The 20,075-nt window shown below is 35.9% G+C and overlaps 1 protein-coding gene across 2 annotated transcripts in view; it reads left to right on the forward strand.

The window, feature by feature from the left end:
- Positions 1-440: 440 nt before the first annotated feature.
- The window catches only part of LOC130980205 (uncharacterized), a 30,348-nt gene continuing 10,713 nt past the window's right edge, over positions 441-20,075 (forward strand). The window contains exons 1-12 of one of the 2 annotated variants that reach the window (XM_057903859.1): positions 441-713; positions 4,715-4,776; positions 5,066-5,158; positions 5,374-5,545; positions 5,940-6,055; positions 7,507-7,593; positions 7,690-7,806; positions 7,896-7,959; positions 8,042-8,184; positions 9,177-9,224; positions 9,329-9,397; positions 10,635-10,710. In XM_057903859.1, coding sequence (XP_057759842.1) covers positions 590-713; positions 4,715-4,776; positions 5,066-5,158; positions 5,374-5,545; positions 5,940-6,055; positions 7,507-7,593; positions 7,690-7,806; positions 7,896-7,959; positions 8,042-8,184; positions 9,177-9,224; positions 9,329-9,397; positions 10,635-10,710 — 1,171 coding nt within the window. In that variant the 5' untranslated portion in view covers positions 441-589. Of the gene's footprint in view, positions 714-4,714; positions 4,777-5,065; positions 5,159-5,373; positions 5,546-5,939; positions 6,056-7,073; positions 7,155-7,506; positions 7,594-7,689; positions 7,807-7,895; positions 7,960-8,041; positions 8,185-9,176; positions 9,225-9,328; positions 9,398-10,634; positions 10,711-20,075 lie in introns of those variants that run through there. The other variant, XM_057903858.1, reaches the window with a different exon arrangement.

Consider the following 20,075-nt stretch of genomic DNA (forward strand, 5'->3'; position numbering starts at 1 on the left):
AATCATTATAATAGACATCTACTATGAAGTTCTCAAATTGATTATCAAGTATCTAAAGTTGAATAAAAAATTATTTTGGGAACAAATTTAATAATTTAGTGGGACAAATAAATATTATTATTATATACTACATTACTACTCAATAAAATTTCAAATTGTGGTGGGGGCACTTGTCTCACACCAATAGAAAGAGATTCGTCCCTGTAAATACATATTAAAAATAAATTAAATTATACATATATATACACAAATACATGAACTACTGATTTGTGTAAATGAATTATAATTCAAATGACAAAATCTCCTGTATTCATTTAAAAGGTTGTGAGTTCAATCTTCCTATCTTTGGTTAAAAAAAAAAAAAAAAGAAATCTACACCTGATTTTGTGCAAGTCCGGTTGTGGCGTTGTCCCATTCTTATAAACAAATAAAGGCTTAAACCTCCATTCACCATTTGAACGCCGCACTCAAGACTACCTTCTAACTTGGAAGTTCTACTTCTTACTCCTCTCGAACAAGAGTGACAAAAAGCAAGAAAAAAAATAGGTCACGCAGCAGTGAAAGAAGGAACTCTCTTTCTGTTTGGTGAATGGCTAACGTTGTGGATCACGATCAGCAATGGCTGCTCAACTGCTTGTCCGCCACACTCGACCCCAACCACGAGGTCCGCACTTTTGCCGAAGCTTCCCTCAATCAAGCCTCTCTCCAGCCAGGTTTTCCTCTCTTTCCTCTGCGCATTCAACTTGTTCATCTGAAAATCTATCTTTAAAGGTGCGTAAATTGCGTTCAACTCTGGTGCCTACTGCACATTGCCAGAAAGATTTCACCTCTTTCCTGCTCCCAAAACCAACAAACCTAGTCAATAGAAATAAACACACTTACACACCCTAGACTTGCCGAAGACACCATACTGACCATAGAACAATGCAAGGGCAAATGTAAGACTGTTTCTGAGCTTTCCCCACACATCACACCCATGTCATTGGACATAGCTTTATGTGGTTATTGAACCTGCAAGTTATCATTAGCGTTAATTCTTTTAAGCACAAGTATCTAAGTAAAGGATTTGACTTTAGAGGGAGCTTCCAACTTCTGGATGGGTTTATCCAGGTAGAAAGAGGTTGTGTATAAGGAGTGAGTTAGAATCTGGAAATAAAGTCTACAACTAAACATGCCAATGTCTCAACTCTGAAGTGACTATAAACTTTTATTAGGGGTAGAAGACAGAGGATATTCATAATTAAGCAGACCTGAAGGAGTGACTAACTCAGAGGATCGTGAGTTTATTGTTTGAATTTACCAAAGCTTCTACTCACTATGTTCAAAAGTTTTTGGACATATGTAGAAGAAGCAAAGATTGTGTGGCTGTTCACAGTTTTTGCAGTGCTATGGTGTATTTGGTTGGAAATACTATGTTTAGGGTTTTTGGTTTATTATTATTATTATGATGATGACGATGCTTGCTTTTTTTGGTGCTCAGCACATGGTCTGTTAGTTAATGGTGATCTGAGTGTTGAGTACAAGTGGGGTTGGCAAAATGCCTCTAGTCATGGCTCTAGTACTGGAATCATCAGGCATGTTAACAACAATAAGATTTATATTAGTGAAAGAGTGAAAAAATTTGAGAGAGAAGCAAACATGATCTATTTCACTTGTGTTCACTACCCAGGCACCAGAACTTTTTCTTGTTAATTGAGAGGGATACAGCAAGGAGAGAACCTTGTGTGGTTTTTAGATTTTTAAGCTTGATGGAGTGGAGATCTGATTGATTGTTGGATTGGTTGGGTGGATTGTTGTAGGAGTGACATCAGTGCATTCCTTTAGTCATTGGTTAGGCTACAATATAGACTCTCACTGTCTTTAACTCTAGCATTGGGTGAGTCGCTGGATTCATCATTCTCGTTAGTGAACATTGTTGATAGTCCTAGTCTCTGTCTTTTGCACGTGGAGGAAGGCCATGTTTCTTGTAACATGTGTCTACTATGTGCCCCGTTCTTCTACAATAGGAACAATGTTTGGTGCTATGGTCTCGTACTTGGCCTCTACCTCTACTTACCATGTCCCATCTTCCCCTGCTTCTGCCCCTAATGCTATTTGTTCCTTCAGTTGCGACATATAAAATCTTGGAGTCTATCTGTTAAGGGATTGATTTGGTGTTCTTGCTGGGTGAGCATATTAAATATTGTATCAATTTCAGGGAGGGGTTTTAGTCACCAAATTAATCATTGAGGCCTTGAAGGAATCTTGTTGTATAGTCTTCAATTCTATAGGTTCTCATCAATCCTAATCCAAAATTGCATATGTTGGAGCAACTAGTTCACAGGGCAATTGGTCTGAAATTATGAATTTCTTCCCAAAGTCCCTTCACCTTTGTGAAATAGGATGTTATACTGAGGTCACCTTGTCTCGCATTGTACAACTTTTCATACAATTCTGAAACATGATAATGATCTCCCTGATAATAGTATAATACCTCCTCAAATCACTCCATAAATTTGATGCATCATTCCTTGAAATTATCCTTTGTGATGTCTTAAGAAAGGGACAAGTTAATCCATAACATATATTTTGCAGCGATCCCAGGCATTAAACTGTGGGTCGGATATGTCAGGTTTGGGGAGGGAGCCATCAATGAAAGGAATATTGTTTTTAGACTTCAAGACTAACCAAATTGAATCAGGCCAGGTGGTATAATTATGAGAATTGAAACAAAACAATATCAGAGGATTACCGGGACTTTTGACTAAATGTAGAAAATAGGAACTATTTGGTTCAGAAGTGGGATGCACTGTGAATTGATTCCGTTGAGTTTGGAGATGAGGAAATTGAAGAAGCAATTGAGAGAGAGTGTTGAGATCCACATTTTGAGTACCAATGTTACCAAAATCAGTTTGCTGCACATCCATTGAAGATCAGAATAGAGCACAAACCTCAATTGAAATAGGAATCAAGAATCATGAGCTAAATCTTGAAAGGTTGGATCAATGAATCTTAGGATAGAGTAGATTAAGAACTTCTTTAGAACTCGCAGATTGGAACTGTTACCCGAACCAGATTTGAAATTCTGTAGGATAAAGTAGTTCTCATCAGACTCTTTTGTGTGAGTTTAAGAGAAGGGGAAGAAGCAAGAGATGAGGGGAAGGGACGCCATTGCAATTGGTCATGAATCAAACCTAGGGATGATACCATGTGAAGAGTGGAAGAGAGGAGATATGAGGTGAGAGGAAAAGGGAGAGAGCTTGCAGCTAATGGAGAAGGAGAATGAAGTGAATTGGTGTAAATGGCAAGAAAACTGAATCTATTAGCAAACCTGCTATCTATGGCAAACTATTACAAAATATCTTAACCAACTAACGATCATCTAAAAATATCTTAACCACTAACTGTCCACCATCTATACATAAACTAACCACTAACTATCTATTTACTTTACACCTCAATTTAGAAGGAAGTAGACTAGAAGATTCAGGTAAGAGTTAGTATTTGGTGGAGACTTTTTGTTGCGAGAGCATCTTCCACCGACAGAAAATGAGTTGGATGCACAGCTGTTTGGTAAACAAGGTTGTAGAACCTGTTGCTCTTGATGGTGGCGAGTTCTTGATGGCACCGGAGGAGGAAGTTTCGGTCGTGTAGCTTCGAGGACAGTGTAGGTAGCATTCTCGGTGGCGCTTCAGAGATAGGAAGTGGCAGAGCTGATTGCTCCGAGTAGGAATGGATCAGAGTTTCCATTGAAGTTATGCAATGGAAGCCCTTGATACCATAACAGAAGATGGAAAGAAGAGAGAATAGAGAGAAAAGGGAGAGAAGATATTTTCTGAATTTGTTGCTTTGAGTTACTAAATTTCGGTTAGCTTATATAGTATTGTAGAGGAGGCTTGTTGAACAAGCTCATCAAGGGTATATTAGGTATTTAACCTGTAAGTTAGATATCCTAATCTACCTAGGAGTTCTGGCTGGTAGAGTCAGTTTCTTAAGTCCTGCCTCTTCTAATGTAATTCAAGAGTTTTGTAGCTTTTATTCTATTATGTGAGGATGTCTAACCTTGTTGTGCACATTGTCTTATCTTTCAATAAATTTCTTTTCTGTTAAAAGAACATGATGCTGGGGATAGATATTAGTAAGGTTTCTGTCTTAATAAGTGGGAATGGATAATAAATTTGGGCAAATACTCTTTTATACATTGAGGACCTGTGGTCCACTGTGCTGTTTGTACCTTGATCATAATATTTCTTCTTTCATTAAGAGAGGTTGTGAAAATAATTTACGGTGTCTAGAACAATTTCTTTCTTTATTGAATTACTGTGTTATCTCTTAATTGGGTTGGAAGAATATGGATATATAATTAGGATATGGATCAATATTGTATGTAAAATGAGGGAGCTTTATAAATGAGGATCGTTTATTTTCTGCACAAAGTCATTATTCTCTTTTAACTGCTAGTGATGTTTTTCTTATAATTCATATAACTTTTGGCATGTCTTTCTAGTTCTTCATGGACTGATAGTGATTGGAGCAATGCCCGTGGTCATACTAACTTTCATGCTAAGTGCACATAATTTTCTCATTAGTTTTAGGGCAATGAGAATTGGTTCAGTTCTTCTTATATTTCAACTTCTAGCTTGGATATTACTGTATTTTAATGGTAAATTGCTATGTTGTCTCAATATGGTGTGTGTTGCATTAATTGAAATTGTCAATCTGAATGGCCGTGTAGGATTTGGCAGTGCATTAACAAAAGTTGCTGCAAATAAGGAATTTGCCGTGGGATTGCGTCAGATATCCTTCTTAGTTATCCCGTAATTTTTATTTTCAATTTTCATTTGGAGTTGAAATATTTTCCTGAATCTTTTCTTGTTTTGTGATAAGTTTTTATATCAACTGCTGAAAGTAACATTCATTATGCTACTTTTCATCATTGGTGGCTGTTTTCCTTGTTTTGAAAATTTGAATCTTTCCAATGATTTAAGTAATCAGGACATTCTTTCCTCATGTCAGTTAAATAGTCAACTGTTTCAAAAGAAAGGAAAACAATCTTATGAAATTTGATTACTTAACATTCCTATACTTAGCTGCAGTTCTTCTTAAGCAGTTTGTTAAAAAGCATTGGTATGAGGGTGAGGACGCTTTTGAACCTCCTGTTGTTCCTGACGATGAGAAGGTAAATATATTCTCATTTCCAAAATTATTAAGCTTACTATAAATGGTTGTATGTACTGATATTGTTTCCACTTAGTGGAAAAGACTTGGTTGTTGTTTTCTAAAGATTTTTTGGAATTAAGATTTAGGGTTTATTCATCTGTTGAAGGCCATTTAATGAAATTTTCTACAACTATGCTTGCTTCTCATGCTAGCTACATCATGTTTCATCATCAGGAAATTGTACGCAGAATACTTCTGTTAGCATTGGATGACGGTCATAGGAAAATCTGCACAGCTATTGGTATGGCTGTGGCATCCATTGCAGTGTATGACTGGCCAGAATCATGGCCAGACTTGTTACCAGTTCTGTTAAATTTGATTAACAATCAAACCAACTTAAATGGAGGTATGAGCATTTTTGTATAACTTGGTGATTGTGGCATTTTATGTGTGTGAACAACTTTTGCGTCAGATGAAACGGGATCTATTTTCTTGTAGAGACAACATTAGATTAAAAGATAACTTTTTTGTTTTGCCCTTTGGTTTTCTTAGCATGTTGTTACTAGGCTTGGATCATTGGTCACCCAGTTCATATACCAATGAAATATGGCATGATGCAGCTTACTAGTTGATTTTCTTTCAATTTCACTTTTTTCTTGTACTGTAAATAAATTTGTGATACCTGTTTGTTTTTTCTTTTGTTATTTTTGGGGTTTTGTTGTTGATTTTGGTGCTACTATGTTTGTGGAATCACTATGTTAATACACTTGCTTTTGTCTCCTCACGTAATTTTACTTTAGTGCATGGAGCTATGAGATGCTTGGCTCTTCTTTGTGCGGACTTGGATGATAAAATGGTTCCAACACTAATACCTGCCATGTTCCCAAGTTTGATGACAGTTGTCTCCTCTCCCCAGGTGATTTTCTTAAGTTGCTCTTTGGTGGATTGTTCATTTCAAAATTGATACATGTGACTAATGTTTTGTGCCACTCTCTTAAGATGATACTGGGTACGATGGAAATTTCAAACTGAAAATAATAGAGGATGTGGCATCAAAATAATAGAGGATGTCTTTTTTTTTTTCTTTGCATGGTGTATAGTGTTGATCAATGTCTATCCTCAAGAGAGCAAGAATTGAACCTAAGGATTGAAGCCACATATACTTGTTTCACCTTCACAAAATTTATTATTATTTTTCTACCAATTCAATATGATATCAAATGGAACCATCCTCCATGATGTTTACCAACTCATTGCTATTTTCTTTAGGGAAAAAAGGAATTCCTTGTTGAGTATGCTTTGAAAAATTTTCATGCCATCAAAGATCACGAGCTTTACACGAAATAGAGGTCTAATTTCTAATCCTATCCCATAAAACTTGCTTATTTGTAAATCTTAAGTGAAGGTGGGTGCCCTTCAACAAAATACTCCAACTGCTGACATGGATTCCACTAAATCTTTCCTACACCTACAACTAGTAACCTAATCAAGTTGAAATTGACATAAGGTTGTAGGGCAGATCAAACACTCACCAAAGATGACAAATAAAATATTACATAAAGAGTCAGCCATAAGCCACTGCAAGGAAAATTTATTCTAAGTTTTCCCTGCACATAACACACAAAAGAAAATAGCTTTTTGTGGCCTTGCAAAATTTCATTGATATTATTTTGTTGTGCATAGTTGTTCGAATAAAGGATCTGGTCGTGACAGATATTGCTTCTAATGGTGTCTTTCATAAGAGGACTAAACATATTGGTGTATATGATCTATATACTCAAGCTTGATGGGGAGTGTTGAAAGTCAGCATGTAGTTGGTTGTTAGTAGCTTAGCATTTATTAATGTAGTTGGTTGATAGTAGTTTAGCATTTGTGATAGTAGTGATAGATATCTTTATATATACCTCTCTTTGGACGAAATGAAAATGCAATGAGTTCTTTCTTCTATTTTCTCTACATTAACAATAACTTCTAATCTAGGAAAAGAGGGGAGCATATTGGAATGAAATTGACAGGTCTGGTTATAGATAATGGTCCTTTCTGCCTACTGGCATCTTGCACTATTGCATATTAGCTTTGTCAGCTGTAAAAAAATTCATTTTTATTTTATTAGTGCGATTTCCTTTTGTTTTTTGTTTTTTTTTTTTTTTTATCAAAGATAGGAAGAGTTGAACCCACGACCTCTTAAGTGAGTATGGGGAGACTATGCCGTTTGAGTTGAAATATTTTTACTAATCTAATCTTGTTGATAATTCATTTTCATACTTACCCATGATCAATGAATTCTTGACAAAATAAAATAATATAGAATGGAAATTAGCATTTTTCTGTAAGCTGAGCATATTGTATATCTGGTTTTGCATTTAGATATATGACATGTACTTAAGAAGCAAGGCTCTTTCAATTGTGTATTCTTGCACCTCCGTGTTGGGGACAATGGCTGGTGTATATAAGGTATTTCTTTCAGCTAAGTGACTGAATGATTCTTGTGCATTGTTGGATTAGTGTATTTTTCTTTTAATTATTAATATATCAACATGTTCTGCTCAGACAGAAACAAGTTCTCTGATTCTTCCTATGATTAAACCATGGATGCAACAATTCTCTTCTATTCTAGAAATTCCAGTCCAACCTGAAAATCCAGACGATTGGAGTGTCAGAATGGAGGTTTGTCTGGTTCTTTCAAAAGTCCTGTTCGTAATTTTTCTTTTTAGTTTTGTAATTAATAATGTGATAAGGAATTTCCCTTGTTCAAGGTTGTGAAATGCTTGAATCAGTTTGTCCAATATTTTTCGAGCCTCATCAAAAGCGAATTTGAGGGTATGTTCTTCTGCTTATTAGTATGCCGAGCCTTTTATTGGTGGTCCTGTAATATTTGTTCTACATCATGCTGGTCTTGTAGTTGTACTGGGACCGTTGTGGAATACATTTATCTCCACTTTGAGAGTATATGAGCAGGCATCGATTGAAGGAGCAGAAGATTCATATGACGGAAGATATGATTCTGATGGCTCAGAGAAAAGCCTTGATTCTTTTGTTATCCAGGTGATGATAAAACAGATAGTTGTTATGTTTATTGTATGATTTTATGATATCAGAATGGACATTCCACTATTGGAGATATTTTTCATGTCAGTCAACTAACTAATTGATTTCCCCTATTATAGGTGGTTTCTTCAATTTCCTTTCCAGTTACTTTATTTTTACGTGTGTCTCTTATTATTGAGTAAATGGGGAACTAGAACCCTATTAAAGATATCCTTGGTTAATCAATCCAAATTTCAGATATCTATTGTTCAGCACCATTTTTGAATTTCTTAATGGCGAAACAATGTGTTTGGATATTTTCTAAAGAGAATTTCAAAATTCAAGTGATTTTATCGAGGGGTTTTGGCTATTAAAAATGAGGAATTTTAATTCCCCCAAAAGAGGAGTTTCTCTCTCTACCTCACTTCAAAATGCATTTATATGCATTAATTAACACTTAAACTGATAAATGATAAAATCAACTATATATTTTATTAATGAAGATAATCTAACTATCTTTTCCAAAACAAAGCATTTTAAAAATACAACTAATATAATTACTTCAACCAAACAAAAAATTTTAAAATTGAAGGGAGTTTAATTACAGAATTTAAATTCCTTTATATTTGAAATACAATGAAATTTAAGAATATTCTATCCAAACACACCCTAAATTTAATTATCAAAGTCAGTCAAAACAGATTCTGCAGAAGATATTGAAGTTCCTGAAATGACAATGATATTGTTCTGTGTTATCAAATGTAGTGGTTTTATCAACTTATTAGCAGAGAGGGCCGCCTATAGTTTTTGATTTTTATCTTTCCTTAGTTCTTGTAAATGTTTTGCTGAATAATTGGAAAGGATTAAATGTTGTAGTGCTTGGATGTCAAGTAATCAACTGGTTGATTTGAACTGGTTCAGTCAGGTCTACATAGTTTTATATGCTTTTGTTTCCTTGATTTCTCATCATAACTTCTTAACTATATTTTTGGTTCTTAACTTTTATACAGCTGTTTGAACTTCTATTGACCATTGTTGGTAATTCAAGACTAAGCCAGGTTTGGTTTGCAACATTATAAAATGTTATTTTCTGATAATTTTTTCTATTGTGAAGGGTTTTATTTAGTTTTGTTTTTGTTAAATGTGTTTTTCTTTTCTGTAGCTGGTTCTAGCGAATGCCAAAGAATTGGTTTTCCACACTATTGCTTTTCTTCAGATGACTGAACAACAGGTATTACATTTTGAGTCTTTGCATTACTCCTAGTTCACATGCTTTTCTTCCACTATCTTGCTGGTTGATCCCATGCAATGCCAATGACTTTTTAGTACCTATTTCACTGTAGAAGGATGGATGGAAGTCTAATATTTGTGTCTTTTTTTACCACATGTGCAAGTTGCAACTACATACATCTTATGGTTTGCATATTTATGCATTTTTGTGTCATATATATGAAAGGGAAAGATCGATGAGAATCTTCTAGTTAGTTTTATCATGCTCATTGTGTGTTGCACCAAGGGGTTTTGGATTTATATGTTGGAACTGATGAACTGTTGAGTGTTAGAGAAGGGGAGAAAAGACATAAGAATTCTGTGTGTTGAGTTACACAGGGGAGCAAAGTTTATATAGCTTGAAAAAGGAATTCTGTACATAATTACAGGATATACATAATTAACTACCGTGAGATTGGATTAGAAGTGATGTGCAAATCCCCCTGGTTGTCACATGTAAGTGTCATTGGTTTGATTGTCCAAAATTGGATTTCTGCAAGTTGTTTCAGCCACAAAAGCTCGCAGGAGGTTAATGCCATGGGCCAATATTCTGCTTCAGCACTAGATCTTGCAACCACAATATTCTGGTATATGAAAAATGGGTTCCTCGGTGCATGAGGTCCTATGGTTATGAACTCTAGTCTCTAAAGAAGGATAAGATATATGCATCCTTACTTGCCACTAAATCACCGGTGGAGTGTTTCCTCAATTAGGAAGAGTGTTCATTTTGCTACAAAGCAGGACCTATATTTGCACACTACAACAACAACAAAGTTTTATCCCACTAGATGGGGTTAGCTATATGGATTCAGCGACACCAGAGTGGTCTGTTATAAAGCATATGTGTCTAGCCCATTTATACTTGAGTTTCTTTTAATGATTCCTTGGATCTCTCTACCTCTAGCTACAAGGCTATCGAACAAGCCTCGTATTTCCTCCTAAAACTTGACCGAGTTATCAATAAATTTCTCTCAACTGATATTGATTGAATGAAATAATAAGAATACACTGGAGCAATTATGGATTGTTGGTTTGAGATAGGACATATATTTGGTTTAATTCCTTGACAGATTAAAAATTATGGGTGTATAGTGGCACCATTGGTTCAACCTCTGTCTTTTCCAAGTTTTCTGGATTTGCATCTTGACTAATAAAAATTAAAAACAATGACACTTAGGATTTGTTCTATCACTTTCTAGGTTCATACGTGGACAACAGATGCCAACCAGTTCATTGCTGATGAAGAGGATGCTACTTACAGCTGTCGCATCTCTGGTCAGGAACTCCTTACAACTTTGTTATTTTATGTTCTTTGAATCTGGTCTTATATTTCAATGATTGACCCCATATGTTTGATCAGTTATGTTCATCATACTTAGTGATTGATGCATAGGAACCCCGGGGTGGGGAGAATTTTATGTAAGTCCCAATAGTTATTAAATGAGGGAAATTGAAAGGTGTGCCAGCTCTTAATGTGCCTAACAAACTGATGAGATGGCAGAGAGGGAATAGAGAGTGGCAATCCTGTGTGATTTTGTAAGGAGATATTATTTTCAAGGGAGTAGGATGGAGGGGGATATACAAGAATTTGGAATTGGAACTTGTTAGGACCATTAATTAGTTAGGAGTTATTGACTCTAAATAAACAGAAAAAATGATTCGTAGGAGACCAGGAGTGGCTGATAATTTGTGGCATATTACTTAGCGATTGTTGGAGCTCTTGCACTTCCACAAATTAGTGTTATCCCCCATGGGTTTGGGGTTACCATTGATCCTACAGCAACATTAAAATTACTTTCATTTCCTGGTACCAGTTCTAACAACTAACAAGGCTTAGGAGAAAATCAAGCCTCTTTTTGTCTGTTTTTAAATTCCTCCTGTATTCACTGATATTTCTTAATACGGTTCTGCATTCAGAAATACAAGCTCGTTCTCCTTCATATTTTCTATGTGGATACCAGGATCCTATCAATATGATTAGAGAGTATTCAATAGCTTATTCGTCAACTCATTTCTGGATTATTTCTATTAATTGTTTCTATTATTCTGAATCTGATTCACATTTTATCCAATAAAGAATTGAGTGAACAGTAATTTCTTTACATTCTCTCCTTTTTTTCAAAATCACCGAGCCACTCTTCTTAGTGGAGTACCTGAACTTCTCTCTTACCACTATGGACGGAGCAACCATAGGCTGACCTCTGAAGGGTGAGATTGCATTGGCCGTCAGTCCGGTTGCCTGAGCCACGTCTCCCCAAATTTCGTCACGGGCCTCCACGTGCAGTGTCGTCTTCTGGAGCTTTTTTTGATGGTTTAGATCACTTGAAGTGTCTGAATATTATATATATTCAAATGTATAGGAAATCATCTCTTTATAAAGGAATTACAGAAATAGAAATAACTAAAAAATGGGAAAAATACTAGCCTAAAATAAGGAAAGATTTCTAATCATAAAATCCCTAAAAGTAAGCTAAACTAAAATTGAAAAGGATATTATAATTAATTCTATTTACAGAAAAGATTCATGAAATAAATTAGGAATCTGATTTTGATTTAATCTAGTCAACACTCCTCCTCAAGCTGGCTTGAAGATATCCTTCATTGATAGCTTGCTTATTATGCTATTAAAAGTCTTTTTGGGTAATCCTTTAGTTAGAACATCTACCAATTGTTCCGTGGTTAGAACATATGGGATACAAACTCTCTCGATCTTTTCCTTTATAAAATGCTTGTCAACTTCAACTTGTTTAGTTCTATCATGTAGAATTGGATTATGGGCAATAGAAATTGCAGATTTGTTGTCACAATACAACCTTATTGGTGGAGAAATGGGAACCTTTAGTTCTTGTAGGATTTTCTCTACCCATAGTGCTTCACATATTCTATGAGCCACTGCTCTAAACTTAGCTTCTGCACTACTTCGTGGCACAACACTCTGTTTTTTACTCCTTCAACTAACCAGGTTTCCTCCAACAAAGGTGCAATACCCAGATGTTGACCTTTTATCCATGACATTCCCAGCCCAATCTGCATCTGTATAGGCTTCTACTTGAAGATGTCCATAGTTTTTGTAGAGTAACCCTTTCCCAGGCGACCCCTTCAAGTACCTTAGGATTCTAAAGACAGCATCCATGTGTTCTCGGCAAGGTGAATGCATAAATTGGCTTACCATGGTCACAACAAAGGTTATATCCGGGCGTGTATGGGATAAATAGATTAGCCTCCCCACTAACCGCTGATATTTTTCTTTGTCCATTATATTTTCTGGTTCAGCTGGCTTCAATTTTAAGTTAGGCTCTATAGGTGTTTCAGCAGCTTTACAACCAAGTAATCCCGTCTCTTTTAAAAGATCTAGGATGTACTTTCGTTGGTTCATAAAAATGCCTTCCTTAGACTTTGCAAATTCAATTCCAAGGAAGTATTTTAATGAGCCAAGTTCTTTAATTTCAAAAGCTTTGGCAAGCTTTTCTTTCAAGTCTTTTAGCTCCAAGCTATCATCACCTGTCAGAATAATGTCATCCACATATATAATTAAGATAGCAGTTTTATTAATTGCTGAATGTTTATAGAAAAGTGTATGGTCAACTTGGCTTTGAGTATAACCAAGTCCCTTCACCACCATTCCAAGTCGTTCAAACCAAGCTCTTGGGGATTGTTTCAATCCATAGAGAGATTTCTTTAGTTTGCACACTTTATTCCTCCTTAGTTCAGCCTCAAATCCAAGTGGAAGTTTCATGAACACCTCTTCCTGTAGCTCCTCATTCAGGAAAGCATTTTTTACATCCAATTGATGTAAAGGCCAATTGTAATTCGCAGGAAGAGATAAGAGAATCCGCATAGAGTTGAGTTTAGCAACTGGAGCAAAAGTCTCTCGATAATCTCCTCCATAGGTTTGTGTAAATTCCCTAACTACTAATTTAGCCTTATACCTCTCTATGCTTCCATCAGCATTGCACTTGATGTTGAAAATCCACCTGCAGCCAACCACTTTTGTATTCTGTGGCAGATCTACAATCTCCCAAGTTTTATTCTTCTTGAGTGCATGCCACTCTTCCATCACTGCTAATTTTTAATTGGGATCATCTAGTACTAACTCTATATTCCTAGGTTCAAACAGATTTGTAATTTTAGAAGTAAAAGCTCGATGTTTTTGAGAGAAATTTTGGTAAGAGACATAATTGGAAATAGGATGGTTGGTGCTGGTTTTGAATACCTTTTTGGTGCAGGTTCTGGTTTCTTTCTTAAGGGCTATTGGCAAATTATTATTAGAAGTAGCAATATCAGATTTACGTGGAAGATCCTCAGGTACTACAGTTGGGCCGTCTTCCGGATTTTCAGATTGGGTTGGTACATAGATGATGGGCTGGTCTCTATTCTTCTTGGAATATTTCTGAACATAACATCAAAGCTCTTTTTCTTATTGTGGTATTTCTTTTTCTGTTTGTGTTCCAACTAATTCTGGCACAATTTCAGAATTGATTTCCACATCTTTTTTGGCAATTATTTTAGAGTTTGTTTGATCAGTGAAAGTTGTATCCTCAATATGTAAGATAGGAGTGGGTAAAGGTTCATGTAAAAAATTTTCTTTACTTAGACTCTCCCCCTAAAGAAATTTTTTCTGAAAAAATGTTTCATGTTCCAAAAAAGTAACATCCATGCTTACATGACATTTCTTTGTGTGTAGATTGAAACATTTATAACCCTTTTGACTTGGGGAATAGCCAATAAAAATGCATTTTTCTGCCCTTGGATCAAGTTTACTTCGGGGTGAAGGTGTATGAAAAAATACAGTACAACCAAATACTTTTAAAGGTAAATCAGAATGCAACCTACATGCTGAAAAATTCTTTTCGAAAATATCCAACGGTGTGCAGTAATTTAACACACGCGTAGGCATTGGATTTATGAGATAGGCTGCTGTTAGGACAGCATCTCCCCATAAATACTTTGGAACATTATCCTCAAACATAATGGCACGTGCTACTTCAAGATGTTTATTCTTCCTTTCAGCAATGCCATTTTGTTGGGGTGTATTGGGGCATGTAGATTGATGTTGAATACCTATTTTTTGAAGAATTTCACCAAGATTTTTGTTAAAGAATTCAGTACCATTATCACTTCTTAATATTGAAATTTTTGTGTCAAATTGAGTTTTTACCATTTTTGAAAAATAACGAAAAATTTTAGAAACCTCGGATTTTTCATGCATGAGATAGATCCAACATAGTCGTGTGTGGTCATCGATAAAAGTCACAAACCATTTCTTTCCAAATTGAGTTGTTATTTTCGATGGACCCCATACATCACTATGAATCAACTGAAAAGGTTTAGATGCATGATAAGGTTGAGAGTAATAAGGAACTCTGACTCTTTGCACGAATACAACTTTCACATTAAGTAAGGAAGAATCAATATTCTTAAACAAACTTAGAAACAAATGTTTGAGATATGGAAAATTAGGGTGTCCTAGTCTATTGTGTCAGAGCATTATTTGGTCCTTTATAGGCATAGAACTTATACCACTAAGTCCTTGAGTTACTTTATCTTCCAAAATATCCTCAAAATGATAGAGTCCGTCCATCATCTTAGCATTGCCAATCATCTTTTCCGAGGTCCGGTCCTGAAAAATACCATGAGTGTCAAAGAATGTCACAGCACAATTGGAATCTTTGCAGATTTTACTAATAGAGAGAAGATTACAAGAAAGTTTTGGTACATGTAGGACATTTTTTAGGTTAATGTTTATGGACAATTGTACCTTTTCTAACAATGGATGAAAAACTACCATCAGCAGCTCTAATTTTTCTCATTTTCAAAAGGAGAATAAGTTTTAAATAAAAGAAAGAGGCTGGTCATATGGTCAGATGCACTTGAATCGACAATCCATGGTGCATTCAAGTTTGAAGTGCAGTTAAGGGACATAGGAATACTAAAATTATCTGTTTGAGCTAAAGAACCACTAGGAGTATTAGATACAGAACTGGAATTTAACAGCCTTATGAGTTGATCAACCTATTCCTTACTCAAGGATGATTTTTTAGCCTCATGAGCAGTTGGGGTAGAACGTATTTTGAGACCAGGTTTGCTGCCTTTAAGATGTGCTGGTTTTTCATGAATCTTCCGGCAGGTTTCTCGGGTGTGACGAGGTTTATTGCAGTGGTCACACCAAAGATTGGAAGGATGTTTTTGATTTGATGAACTTTTAAGTGCAGCAGGTGCTACTAAGAGTGCATTAGACTCCAAAGAAGTCTGTTCAGTCTTGCCTTTCCTCATCATCACTACTCTACGAGTTTTCTCTCTTCTAACCTCAGCAAAAACTTCTCCAATTGAGGGTAGGATTGCTCTTTCAATAATTCTGCCACGAACTTCATGTAGCTCCACATTGAGGCCTGCAAGAAATTGAAATATCCTCCATTCTTCCACTGTTTGTTGGTGGTGTTTGGCATCAGCGGCTGAAATCCACTTGTAGTTATTGAAGTGGTTAAGGTCCTGCCACACCCGCTTCAATGTGTGAAAATATTTGGTGACATTGTCACTCCCTTGTTGAATTTCTCTAGCTTTTAGAGTAAGTTCATAAATTTGGGATTTATTCCCAAGATCAGAGTACATTTTCTTGATATTATCCCACAATTCTTTGGCAGTGGTATAGTACATATAGTTACTACTGATATCCTCCTCCATTGAGTTCACCAGCCATGTCATCACCATGGAATTTTCGGTAGTATCCCTCACATTATATTGTGTGTCAGTGACGTTAGGCTGGCTTCGCTCACCGGTGAGATATCCAATCTTTTCTCCTTGACGAATGTACATCTGAACTGATTGAGACCACCTAAGGTAGTTTGACTCATTGAGTCGAAATGTGGTGATCTGAACTGAATGTGAGTAACCACTAACTAGTACCCGTTGCTCAGATTTTAAATTTGATGGAGTAGGAGTGGTGTTCTTTTGTTCATGATTAATGACTGAGGAACTGTCAGCCATATCTATAAATTAGAGGTACAGTGCAGAGATTCTGCTCTGATACCAACTTGAAGTGTCTGAATATTATATATATTCAAATGTACAGGAAATCATCTCTTTATAGAGGAATTACAGAAATAGAAATAACTAGAAAATGAAAAAAATACTAGCCTAAAATAAAGAAAGATTTCTAATCATAAAATTCCTAAAAATAAGTTAAACTAAAACTGAAAAGGATATTATAATTAATTTTATTTATAGAAAAGATTCATGAAATAAATTAGGAATCTGATTTTGATTTTGATTTGATCTAGTCACCAAGATCTATCCCACATCCATCAAAGAAAGACAACTCTCCTAAAAAGACCTTTTGAGGAAGATGAAATTAGCTAGTTATTTGGTGTATGGACAAAGACAAGACATTTGGTTCAGATGGTTTAACTGCAACATTTTTTTACGGCTGCTGGGGTATCTTTAAATATCTTCTCAAGGTGTTTGATGAACTTCATAAGAATGGAAAGATTGGTGTTAACATTACTTCTACTTTCATCACTCTAATTCCTAAGATAGACAAGTTAGTTAGAGTAAAAGATTCCAGAACTATAGCGCTAGTCACTGGTTTGTATAAGATCTTCACAAAGGTCCTTTCAATCCTCGTTTGAAGTTTTGTGGGACAACCATTTCGAAAAGTCAACGTATTTTTGTAGCAGGAAGGTAGATTTTGGATGTAGCTTTGGTTGCTAACGAGGTGGTCTCTGGTATGAAAAAGTGAGCGAGAGTGTTTAGTGTTCAAATTAGATTTTGAGAGTTTATGATAGGGTCAAATGGGGTTTTTGGATAAGGTGTTAAATGATTTTTGGATAAGGAAAAGGATTTGGTTTTAAATGGACAAACTGGATTTTCTACCTTGCTACAATTACTTTCTCAGCTTAGACATGGTTAATGATGAGCCAAAGTCGTGGTTCCATGGTGAGAGGAGTTTGAGGCAAGGTGACTATCTATTTTCCTTATTCAATTTAGCGGTTAACTTCACTTATGCTACACCTGCGGTACATATCCGATCCCAAACTTGGATAAAGAAGGAGGGTTGTGTTAGGCCTTCGCCAACATAAAAACTTAGTCGAATCTTCATGATATGAATCAAAAACATTATTACGTTAAAGTTAGGTTGTTGCCTGTACGAGTGTTAAATGAGTAAGGGTTCCTGTGTTTATGTGAACGGATGAGGATAAATAAACTAGTTCACAAAGAAAAATGTAAAGGTAAAGGTCGGAGCGACAAAGGGTTGAAATTTGGGACATGGAACATAAGCGCTCTAACAAGAAAATCCATGGAGGTGGTGGATACCATGACAAGGAGAAAGATTAACATCATGTACCTACAAAAAACAAAATGGGTCAGCGTGAAGGCAAGAGAGTTCTTCGAGTTCAAACTTTGGTATACTGGAACGGTGAAGAATAGGAATGGGGTAAGTATTATCGCGAATAAGCAGTGGAAGAAGGACGTAGTGGATATCAAGAGGGTGTGTGATTGGAGCATCTCTATCAAACTTGTGGAAGGAGGTATTTTTCATGTGATTAACGTTTAGGCACCGCAAGTGGATTTGGACGAGTAATACAAGATGATGTTTTGGGAGGATCTAGAGGTTTTCTTAGAAAGAGATTTAAATGGCCATGTTGTTGGAAGAGAAGTAACTGGGTATAGAAGTATTCGCAGAAACCATGGTTTCGGGGTGGCCAATATCGAGGGTAAGACTATATTGGACTTTTCCTCAAACTTTGTGACCTTCTCATCGCAAATACATGTTTTAAAAAGAGAGATGAATATCTTATAACCTATAGGAGTAGTATGACAAACTCTCAAATCGACTTGTTGTTGAGGAGAGTCGACCGAAAATTTTGCATTAATTGTAAAATTATTATGGGAGAGAGTTTAACAACACAACATATGATGCTCGTCATGGATTTTTGCATTAAGTAAAAGTTGAGAAAAAGACAGCATACGAAGAACCCAAGGACGAGGTGGTGGCGGATGAAAGGTGAGAAACAAAGAAGCTTTTTAAGATTGGTAGGAAAAGAGGTAAAGTGGGAAGGGAATGAAAGTGGAGAGAAGATGTGGAGGGAGATGGTAGAAGTTATTAGAAGAATAGTAAAAGAAAGTTTTGGTAAAGTTAGAGGGATATGACCAAGAGACAAGAAATCCTGGTGGTGAAATGCGAGTGTACAAGAAAAGATAAAGGCAAAAAGGGAGTGCTCTAAAGAATGGTCTTTGTGCCGCAATGCAAATAATTGGGAAATATATAAGGTGGCTAAGAAAGAGACAAAAGTGGCTGTAAGTGAAGTAAGAACTAGAGCATATGAGGGTCTCTACCAGTATTTAGGCACGAAGGAATGAGGAAAATGTACATATAGAATCGCAAAGAGCCGTGAAAGAAGAACGAGAGACTTGGATCAAGTTAAGTGCATAAAGGATAAAGAAAGGGAGGTTTTGGCTCAAGATGAAAAGATTAGTGAAAGGTAGAAGAACTACTTCTACAAGTTATTTAATAAAGAACAGAAGACTCTTTCGAGCATTGGTTGGCCATGCACGAGGGAAGAAGATTAAAACTTCGACTATTATTAAAGGAATCGAGAATTCGAGGCCAAAAAGGCTCTAACGCGGATGAAAAATGGTAGGTAGTAAGACCGGATAATATTGAGATTGAAGTTTGGAAGGGCTAGGAGAAAAAGGCATTAGTTGGTTAACCAAGCTTTTTAATGAGATTTTAAGGTCAAAGAAGATGCCAGATGAGTGGAGAAAGAGCACATTGGTATCTATCTACAAGAATAAGGGAGATATATAGAGTTGCGAAAATTATAGAAGGATCAAACTCATGAGTCATACCATGAAGTATTGGGAAAGAGTAATAGAACGGAGACTGAGCTAAGAAACACAAGTAACAGAGAATTAATTTGACTTAATGCTAGGCAGATCCACCACTAAAGCTACATACCTGTTAAGAAGGATGATGAAGATGTATCATAGTAATAAAATGGATCTATATATAATATTTATTAATTTGAAAAAAGCGTACGATAGGGCTCCAAGGGAGGTCTTATGGAAGATTTTGGAAAGGAAGAGAGCAACAATCACATATTTGTGCAATTAAAGACATGTATGATGGGGTACAACTAGTGTGAAGACTCAAGGTGGTGTGACAGAAGAATTTCCTATTGGTATAGGATTACATCAGGGATCATTCTTAAGTTTATACCTTTTCACATTAGTCTTAGAAGTACTCACAAAGCATATCTAAGAGCTTGTGCCATGATGCATGTTTTTTGTCGATAATATTGTCTTTATGGGAGAGTCAAAGAAAGACCTAAATAAAAAGTTGGAATTTATTGAGAGAAGCTCTAGAAGTGTATGGTCTGCACATAAGCCGTAGTAAGATAGAATATATAGAATGTAAGTTCGGCCGCGGAAGGAAAAACTCTAATATAGAGGTGAAGATTGGAGAAAATATCGTACGAAGAGTTAAAAGTATATTGGATGCATCATATAAAATAATGGGGAGATTGAACAAGGATCCAAGCAGGTTGGTCAAAATGGTAGAGTGCGTCTGGTTTTATATGTGACAAAAAAATGTCTTTAAAATTTAAAGGTAAATTCTATCGCACTGCTATCACACCGGCTAT

This window comes from Arachis stenosperma, chromosome 5, assembly GCF_014773155.1.
Source record: "Arachis stenosperma cultivar V10309 chromosome 5, arast.V10309.gnm1.PFL2, whole genome shotgun sequence".
Lineage (NCBI taxonomy): Eukaryota > Viridiplantae > Streptophyta > Magnoliopsida > Fabales > Fabaceae > Arachis > Arachis stenosperma.